At 38.8% G+C, this 10,484-nt stretch overlaps 1 protein-coding gene across 1 annotated transcript in view; it reads left to right on the forward strand.

Annotated features, from left to right (window-relative positions):
* HERC1 (HECT and RLD domain containing E3 ubiquitin protein ligase family member 1) overlaps positions 1-10,364 on the forward strand; it is a 96,006-nt gene extending 85,642 nt beyond the window's left edge. Inside the window, 9 exon segments of the mRNA XM_035899415.1 lie at positions 6-63; positions 350-519; positions 944-1,113; positions 1,288-1,453; positions 2,777-2,853; positions 3,237-3,489; positions 3,728-3,880; positions 4,939-5,244; positions 6,138-10,364. Of these exon segments, the coding sequence (XP_035755308.1) occupies positions 6-63; positions 350-519; positions 944-1,113; positions 1,288-1,453; positions 2,777-2,853; positions 3,237-3,489; positions 3,728-3,880; positions 4,939-5,244; positions 6,138-6,323 (1,539 nt within the window). The 3' untranslated portion in view covers positions 6,324-10,364.
* The last annotated feature ends 120 nt before the right edge of the window (positions 10,365-10,484 follow it).

The following is a 10,484-nucleotide window of genomic DNA, read 5'->3' on the forward strand; positions in this document are numbered from 1 at the left end:
TTTCGGCAGGGCGTTGCCACAGTGCTGCCTGGACAGCTCCTCCTGTTCCACCAAGAGCTCCAGGTAAAGAACCGACATGGTTTGTATGGTCATTTGATTTAGTCTTTGTGTTCCCTGGGGAATGAGTGCAACAAGAACTTGTGAACATTTGGGACAAAATTTGTTTTGTTTTATATCCATGCAGGTTTTTAAATTATCTTAGTCTTTTGATTTTGCTGCTGTTGTGGTTTAACTCCGCTAGGCAGCTAAGCACCTCATAAGCTACTGCAAAGAAAATCAACTCCATCCCAGCCAAAAGCAGTACAGCTACCCTTTATGAAATAATGCTCTTTTTCTTTTTCTGTGGTAGGGGTTTCAGTGCCTTTACAGCTTGGTTTACCTGATGCCATTCCACCACAATATGGGGCACTGAAAGAAGTGAGCATTCATACAGTGAGAGCAAGGCTCAGACTGCTATACCATTTTTCTGACCTCATGTACTCTTCATGGAGATTACTCAACCTCAGTCCCAATAACCAGGTAAAATTCCATTTGGGGGGAAAAAAAAAACCCAAAACCAAACCAAACAAAAAAACCCCAAACCAAAACCAGCTTAGTTGTGTTGTGTTGTGTTATGCCATGTCGTTAGAGACTTTCTGACCAGATCAAGATGGATCTTAGTAATAGGTTCTATAGGATTTTATAATAAATAAATAATATAAATCCAGATTAAATCAAACTTTGTTATATGTACTGTTATAGATTTTTGTTTATGCTAGCATTGAAATGTCAATGTTTCAGTTTCCAAAAGCTTACTAGCCTCAAAGTTAAAACCAAAAAATGCTAACCTGCCTGTTTCCAGAAACATTGAAGTGCAAGTGATTATTATGAAGGTTTTTATTCTGTCAGGAATGGAATTAATATCCTTTATTAATATGTTTATTCTCATACCACTTTACTGCAGAACAGTACATCTCATTACAATGCTGGAACATGGGGAATAGTTCAAGGACAGCTAAGGCCCTTGCTAGCACCACGAGTATACACGCTCCCCATGGTACGCTCTATAGGAAAAACTATGGTTCAGGGGAAAAACTATGGGCCACAGATTACTGTGAAAAGGATTTCAACCAGGTCAGTATCGTTTTCACAGGCATTGTATTAGACCTAAAGCAGATACTGGTATTCATACATTTTCCGTAACTGTTGACATACTGAGCTCTCTCTGTACAACTTTGTTAAGTGACTTCAGTAGCTTTACACGTTTATGAGTTACATTGTATGGCTGTGTCTTTTTTTTTTTGAAAGAGGTCGGAAATGCAAGCCCATTTTTGTACAGATAGCAAGACAAGTAGTAAAGCTGAATGCATCCGACCTTCGCCTACCTTCCCGTGCCTGGAAAGTGAAATTGGTTGGAGAAGGAGCTGATGATGCAGGTGGAGTGTTTGATGACACTATTACAGAAATGTGTCAGGTATGAAAAGTCTCTTTAGTTCAAAATGCCTGTGTAGAGTTTTTGTTCTCTCTGTCGTCTTTTAGTATTTTTCAAATTTCCTTTTTGTAGCTTAGCAAATACTTGTTTTTCAGTCCTGAGCCACAACACTAGAGCTGCCTACTTAGGGATGTCTCTGAGGATAAAGGAATCTTCCTAGATTGTAGCAAGGAATGCCATAAGGCCACACTATAACTGGTATTACAGTAGGCCTCTTGAAATTCTGAGATGGCCCCTACATGTTATGGGAGCATTTTGCGGCCCCCCCATTCTGTCCAGCCAATACTTTCTATAAGAGAAGTGGTACTGTATTCTGTGATTACAGTACATTCTGTGCATACAATACAGGAACACCCCAGGCAGGTGTTTCTCATATGTGTCACCTCTTGGGTTCAGTGCTGGAAAGGAGATCAGTAGCAAGAAGTGCACGTTTTTGCCTGTCTGTAACCAGGATATTGTTGCTATTGTCAACGTAGCTGTCTTTTCAGATTCACCTGGAAACTGAAGGCTTCAGACTACCAGGACTAAGATAAAGCTGGTCAATGCTAATGTGTACTGCTTATAGTTTTAAAGGTGTGTCTCAGCCCTGTGACACAGCTGTGATTGTAGCTAAGAGAAGGATTTAAGACAATGTTGGCTAGAAAAGTTTGATTGTTCCTTAATCTTCTGGCAGCCTCAAAACCCAAAGAATGAGGATTAGTGATGATAATTAGTGTATCTGCTTAGTCTGGGATGCGGCAACAGCTATGGATAGTGCTGGAGCTGGCATTGGAGTTAGAGTTAGGATACAGGATGGAAGAAACTGAAGAACTCTGCCTGTTAATGGAATTTGTGAAGCCTGTAGAACTAGAGTAGGGTTGATTCAGGTAAGGACTTGGGGCATAATTTCTGGGTTCTTTCCTAGACAGTTTACATTAAATACAAGGCGTGATGAGGGTTCAGAACAGAACTCATTGAAAAAAATTGTTTCATTCTTGGTTCTTGAAAAAGCTGCACCAGTAGGGTGTATAGCCTATGGCTTCTGATTATTTCTGAAATGGGTACCAGGAATGTATCACAAAGCAGTCACAGTAACACAACCATTATAGTCTGACATAAGGGCAGGTCTTGAAATAAATATGGTTTTATTACTAAAAATCATCCCTACTATGTTTACTTTCTCTTAAATGTTTCACATTAATTTCAAAGAAGGAGTCATCACTGTAATTTAATATTCTGTCTTGTAATGCTATAATGTCATAATATTTTTGTAATAGATTTGTCTTCCCTGTCTCTAAGAAGGCTTTTTCATTGTTGATTTTTAAGGAACTGGAAACGGGAATAGTAGACCTGCTTATTCCTTCCCCAAATGCTACAGCTGAAGTAGGCTACAATAGGGATAGGTAAGTTGTCCAGGATTGCAGATGCTAGCGGGTGAAAATTAAAATCTTCTATTAACTGTGTTATACCAAGTGATGAGACTTACGATTGTCTCTAGTGTATTTTTTCCTTCGGATTGATTGTGGAGGAGAGGGCATGGTTTTAACATGAACTTTGTGGATTATTGATGTAAGAGTAAGGAGTAAGGTCAAGAATGCCAGCTTTCGTGGTCAGGATTAGTTCTGCCTATCTCAGCCTCTGTTATTTTAACAGCCAAAGATAACTCTTCACTGATAATTGCGTTGACAGTTACTATGCTGTGCTTAGAAATGTTTTGTCTTTAACTTCTAATCAAGTAGTGTTGAAATGATACTGGAGTATCATTCTAGTTTCTTTGTTCTTTCAGGTTTCTCTTTAACCCTTCAGCATGTTTAGATGAACATCTGATGCAGTTTAAGTTCTTGGGCATTCTCATGGGTGTAGCTATTCGTACAAAAAAGCCATTAGATCTTCATTTGGCTCCAATGGTCTGGAAGCAACTTTGTTGTATCCCACTCATCTTGGAGGATTTGGAAGAGGTAGATCTGCTCTATGTGCAGACCCTCAACAGCATTCTTCACATTGAAGACAGTGGGATTACTGAAGAAAATTTCCATGAGGTAGGATTTAAATGTTGGAACTTCTAGGTTTGTTCTGAAAGCAATTACTTTATCAGATTGACCTTAATTTCAGTATTTATATCATTCAATGTCTCCATTATTGGGATAACTTGCAATTCATAAGTATTTGGAATAGTTTGTGATCATCTTATAGTTCTAGGTGACTCATAGTAAAATACTAAACTTAGATCACAAGAGTGACTGACGCTGAACATACTTTTCCTGTTTTGCATAACAGATGATTCCTTTAGATTCCTTTGTTGGCCAGAGTGCTGATGGTAAAATGGTTCCCATAATCCCTGGAGGGAACAGTATCCCACTTACCTTTTCAAACAGGAAAGAATATGTGGAGAGGGCAATTGAGTACAGACTCCATGAAATGGACCGTCAGGTAAGAATCTCATTGTGACCCCATCCCCATTGTTAACACGAACAGTGTTTTTGACTTATGCGCGTTTCCCTTACAGTTTATTAGGGAGTACGAAAAGCTTGGTGCTCTGCATCTTGTCTGGACCCCCATGGCTTTTTTCCCCCCCACAAACTGTTTGGGGTTTTGTTTTAAATTAGTCCTATTTTTCTTAGTAATTGCTCAGTTGACAAAAGAGCGATAGAAATCAGAACTTCATTAGAGTAGCCCCACTGCAACTGTCAGCCCCATTTGAGATAATAACCTGCAATTGTGCATGCTGTGCACTGTAATTAGACATTATAGCAACATAGAGACTAGCTAAAGTAAATATTATTGACAAACATTTGTTTAACTTAAAACTATTTCTCCTTTGCTTTAGCACAGCAACTACAAATATTTCATGATGCGTTTTGAGAACTGTTAATTGTCTATTTGCATACTTTTGTGTATTTTTTCATTTGCATTATGAAGCTTGTGAAAGTGGCATACTAATTACATGCTAGGAAAATTCTTTTCCTTTTTCTCAAGCTATAGATGCATGCATGATATTACCTGCATTAGCAAAGTAAGTTTCTCATCAGAGGTACCAAATCCTAAGTCTTCTTGAACAAGTACAGACTTCTTACAAATACGACTTTGTTCCAGCTCAGATGTACAGTACACACGCAGTGTTTTGGTTTAGCCATCAACATTTGTGCTGCTAACTTGTACTTTTTTAAGTTCTCCTGTTTTGTATGAAGACACGTTCTTTAATGTGCAGTTACAATTAATTTTGTAAAATTACAAATACCTGTAATATTCTCCATTATTTTGAGAGAGGATACAGCCCTTACAGGGGATGCTTGTGTGGGAGGTTGTATTTGGCAGGTGTTCTAGAATTCCATCTCTTTATCCCATTTCTCAGCTGATTATGTTACTTTTGCATTGGATGGTACAGTAAGTGGCAGAGGTAAGACAATTGCACTTCAAATGCCTCTTTTTCTTTTTTTTTTTTTTTTTTTTTTTTTTTTTTTTTATTTTGGGGGGGGGGGGTGCAATAGGTGGCTGCTGTAAGAGAAGGAATGTCTTGGATTGTTCCAGTTCCTTTGTTGTCTCTTCTGACTGCCAAGCAGTTGGAGCAAATGGTTTGTGGAATGCCAGAAATATCAGTTGAAGTGCTGAAGAAAGTTGTGCGATACAGAGAAGTTGATGAGCAGCATCAGCTAGTACAGTGGTTCTGGCATACCCTTGAAGAATTTTCAAATGAGGAGAGAGTCCTTTTCATGAGGTTTGTGTCAGGAAGATCTCGATTGCCAGCCAACACAGCTGATATCTCTCAGCGATTCCAAATAATGAAGGTTGATAGGGTAAGTTGCCATTTTCGGTTCTGGGGTTTTTTACACCTGTCTAGTAAAATCTGTCCTTTGGCAATGGGAGACAGGTTTCCATAATTGTAAATTTACAGAGGAACTATGGGGTGGGATATGCTCTGAGCTATTAAAACCAGACATATTAATTGTGTAGAACTACATACACTGCATTAATTGCATCCTAATTAATTTGCTGCATTTGTTATAGTTATACGATTGGAGGTCTTGCACAAGAAAGAAACCTTCTTGTATTGTAACTTTTCCACAGTCATTTCCTGCTCCAGTCCCTTTTTTGATTTGATAATTTATTTTTTAAGTTTGAAATCTGTGTAAGTGGCAGCATGTGACCACTCTAACATCTTAAAACCACTGTAATGAGTTTACAGTATATTACTTTACATACAGGATGCATTCATTTGGCATTACTTTTGGATAATGTGTAGCGAAAGCACATTCTCTGTGAACTACATGAATCAAAAACTTGGCAAAATCTAAGATAACAGTGGTTTGACTGTCTTCTTTGGTTAGGTGTCTCTCAAATTGCCTCACGTTAAAGCACACTATGGTATGTAATTTGAATGCTGCTTGGTATCTTCCAGTGGGCTGCTAAGCAGTAGTGTGATCAACTTTTCAAATAGTTGAATTTCATTAGTGGGTTGAATTATTTACAGAGCAGGTGATAGAGCAGTAGTTTGCCTATATTTAAGGATGAAACAAGTGATGTAAACAAGGGAGGCTGGTCTGCTGCTTGAGAGGAATTTTGAGATAGAATGTGAAAAGGCTGAATGGCAGAGGCAAGGAAGGGAGGGAGCAATGAAATGTTGGGATATGTTGCATTTTTTGCTTCATTCACAACTTAACAGTGTCCCACCTTTTATCCATTTTCACAGCCTTACGACAGCTTGCCTACCTCACAGACTTGTTTCTTTCAACTGAGGCTCCCACCTTACTCCAGTCAACTAATCATGGCAGAGCGTTTGCGCTATGCAATCAATAATTGCAGGTCTATAGATATGGACAATTATATGCTCTCACGGAATGTGGACAATGCAGAGGGCTCAGACACAGATTATTAACATTCTGTGAACAAAATCATCTTCCTTTTACTACAAATAGTGCCCTAAGTCCAATTCATTGTTGACATAATTTTACAGTAACCATAGATGTTTTAGGAGCATAAAACCAGATGTTAATAGACAGTGGCCACATTTTAGTTACTCTAAATGTAACAAAAAATTAATGTTTTTATTTTTTTGTGATTGTAAAAAAGAAAAAAAGAAAACAAAAAAAGTATGATCAGTAAGTTTTTTCTTCTTTTTTGGTCACTTTTGATAAGTTTGCATGGAGACATTTTGGTGCATTTTTGTTGGGAATAGTACATTTGTAAGCCCTCCCAGTGAACATGAAGAGTGTATATTGTGTATAATTGTTCATTAGCAAGGACAGTTTTACATGAATATTCACAATATTTATTTTGTTTTAATTTGAATTGCCTGTGCAGGGTTCCTTATGCAGAGAAAAATAAAGCAAATACAAGAATTGGTTGCTTGGTATGCATTTGTGAACTGTCATTGCTTTACTCAGTCTTCATACTTTTATATTTGGTCCCAGAAATTATAGTATTATAGTGTTTAGACAGGATGTGACATCTGAAGCATCTTAAAATGTTTATCTTCAACGAACCTGATGTGTAGTACTGTGCGTTCTTAATGTCTTTGAGGTACTGACTTTTTCGGGTATACCACTATTTTATTCTTCATACTTCAATACAAGTTAACATTGTACTTGGTTCCTTCTTGATTTTAATTTAAATGTTTTTCTCCTCCAGAGTAGGAGTTGTTGACAGGAATAACATACTACCACCTTGACCCAGAAACCTTTAAACTTTTGTCCAAAAAAAAAAAATAATCCTTTTTAATCTACAGATGGATGTAGGTGATTCCTAATCAGTGTACAGTTGAGGCTGTGGATATTATGTACATTCTTAGTTTATGCCTTTGATTTTAGTAAGTTTCACCTGTTTGCTCTCATTTCCTTGCAGCTGTAATTGTATTCTGATCAGCAGGGTGTGGCTTACACGGTGATGTTCATATTTGGTTAGGACAGTAATGCACTGTACAGAGACATGTTTGTTCTGTGTTTTAGGGAAGTGCTGAAGAATAGATAATTGTCCAGTGTCTCTATCGAAACCATGATTTATGTCAAACCAGAAATGCTGCTTGGTGTTCAGGAGCACGATTTAACTGGGCTGAGGAAAAGGGTAGAATCTGTCCCCAGGTGACCCCCTCCTCATTCCCACTGAACTCCTTGGTAAGGATGCTGTGGGCCCTAGTGCTAGCGAGAACATTTATTAACTTAATCTCACCTGGGACAAGGCTGGTCCATCCGAGTCTGGAGAAGGGGGTAGAAATTCCTGTTGTTTTCCCTGACGTGATTGTGGTATGTTAGCAGGGTTCGGCAGGGCAACTTCACAGTTGTGACTGAGACTGAACTGGTGTATTGCTGCCAGCTGGCAGTGGGCAAAGGGCTCACTTGCTAGATAAGCTGTAAAAATTTGCAGATACTTGTTTTATCTGGTGAAATTCTTTTGGTTAGTATTAGTTGTTGGCTTATGAAAAAGGCAAAAGCTTCTTGAGCTATGACCAAGAACCAGACTGCAAAATGCAACTCCTAGAGGGGGTCTCTCAGCAGTTTGGGGGAAGGAGGGACCTGGGGCTCTGAAATCATGCAGACTTAGTTTCCTGCCTCATTAAGGTTCCAAATCGGACTGAGATTTTGGTGTCCCATCACTATGTTGTGGGGGAGTATATTCACATCTTGGTCTAAATTTATACGTGTCATACATGAAATATATAAGGTTACAAATAAAAGGGGAAACTGCTATATGAATTCCTGTATTATTGCCCACTAGACTTCATTTATGTGTCTGAACTAGTGCTACTAATTTGTCAGTCTGTTTCAATCAGGCACAGAAAATAATGGAACTGTGCCTAAAAATTACAAACTTGTATGGACTATGCAGTTGGCTTCTTGGATAATGAGGGTATTTTTGGAGGCAGTTTACAGTAAAGTGAAAGAGGATGTCGATATTGGTAAATACTGATTGCTTTAAATGAGACTGTTTTGATTGTGCTTTTCCCTTGAATAACCTATCTTAGCATCACTAAAACTATCAAGCGCTTATTATTTTTATATTATCCTACTGTTTGTTTTCACCATAATTATATTGTGCATACATTCCTTTTAGCCTGCTAATTAACATTTTTCTGTTGCTCAGGCATCTGAGTGAGACTGGAATCATGTTCAAGTTTGCATAATGCTTCTTATACATAATTGCATACAAAGGTAAAGAATGTACAGCACCGGTTATGTCCTACAATTGGAGACCATCTGAGAACGTTCTAACTTCATGTCAATTGAAGGGTATTTTAAGTATGTAAGCCTCTCCCTATATAGAAAGGAGAATATTGCCAGTGAATGTCTGCATTCTGTAGTACAAGTAGGTCTCATATGCAGTTATTTAAAGAAAAAAATATGCGACTATCTTGTAACAAACCTTTCAGTGGCAGCTTTGTTGCGCTAGACGGAGTTGGTGGTAGCAAGGTGGACCACAAGGGATTTCCAGATACCATACCTCATTTCCTTTCTGCCTTTCAGCATCGGATGGTATGTGTGTGACTGAAGCAGGGGGTATCAGTGTAACAAATGCACTTCAGAGGTGTGTGACAATGTGTTTATCTAGACCCATTTCAAATTAATATCAGATACGGAGGTGCACAGTAAGCTTAGAAGTGTTTAGAATCTAACATAACTAGAGAAAAACAGCTTGAAAAGCTTTAGCCACAGAAGTAATGTGCTGGGTAGGTATTACACAGGAAAGCACTTAGTTGCCAAAAGCCTACGTCTCTTGTTGAACAGGATTGCTGCTTATTTTTTGCTGTACGTGAGTAGCACCTAATATTTTCCTTACACCTTAGATAACGCTGAAGAAGCACTGACTCTCTGGTTTATAAGGCTGTTGCTTCTTGAAGCCTGTAATTTCTGCTTCTTACCCTGTTTTTACCCTGCGATTAGATAATTTCTTCTCTACCACCTCTGGTATTTCCAATCGCTTTTTCCTATTTTTTTTTTTTCTTTCCCACCTAGGAAGTACATCCCTAACCTTCTGGGCTATTAGACAGCTGGATAGCCCTTTTGAACAGGTAGGCACACTGCCACAGAGAGAAGATGAACAGCCAGTCCCCAGACTTAGAGGTAGGCAAGTTACTTCTACTGGTGAAGCCTCACTCTTTCTGGTGCTATCGGTGGTAGTGTTGGGTCATCTGACAGAGCTGGAATGTAGCGGGAGTTCGTGTCTGTCATGCTCAGAGGGGACTGGTATGAGAAGAATGTGTTCCTGAACAGTCGTATTCTCCAGAAAAGAGGTGAACAAGTGATCAGGTCGGGTTCAGAAGTTTGATTTTAGATCTGTCATTCAGCCCTTTTGACTAGGTGATGGAGTTTAGTGGCAAAAAATACCACTGCTGGTAAGTAAGCAATTTTACTGTGCTGCAGGACTTTCCTTTTACCTTATTGCCAAGCTGCGCTATGTCATCACAGTGGAAATCTTAAGGGTCTTCTGGATGTTGCTTTTCCCCTCTTGTGTAGGAAAAGGCACAAACTTCTGATAGCAAAGTCTTGTTTGCCACTTGCATCTGATAACCTAATGCAGCTTCCAAGTAGGCATCTTGGTTTATGTCATCGTTCTTTTAGTACTTTCGTAAAATGATAGATAACAAGCCTTCCTCCCTCCATGCCTGCCTGGTACGTTAGAGTTAGGGTCTGGGAAGAGTAAAAAATGTTTCAGTAATGTTAAGAGAACTTTGACGGAACTCAAATGGCTTGGAACTAAAGAAAACTGTTAACATGCTTCCATCCTTACATACTACCCTAAGTAAAATGTAATCATTGTACACTTGATTTTCAAATTGGATTGCTAAGTAAGAAAATGTATTACTGATGCTGCAAAAATTATCAACAAAACTGTGTTCAAATTCTACTGTGTCATGAACAAATATCCTCATTCAAGGAGGGGAAGAACAAAGTAATGTGACTTAGAGCATTTGTACACAAATAGGCAAAAAAAAACCCACGTGGGAGAGTGTTCCAAGGCCTTTTATAGCTCTGTAAAGTAAAAAAACCCCCACAAAAACCACACCACCACTCCCCCCCCCCCCCCCCCCCACCCCACACCCCCC

The sequence above is a fragment of the Egretta garzetta genome, unplaced genomic scaffold (assembly GCF_000687185.1).
Source record: "Egretta garzetta isolate BGI_Z169 unplaced genomic scaffold, ASM68718v1 scaffold287, whole genome shotgun sequence".
NCBI lineage: Eukaryota > Metazoa > Chordata > Aves > Pelecaniformes > Ardeidae > Egretta > Egretta garzetta.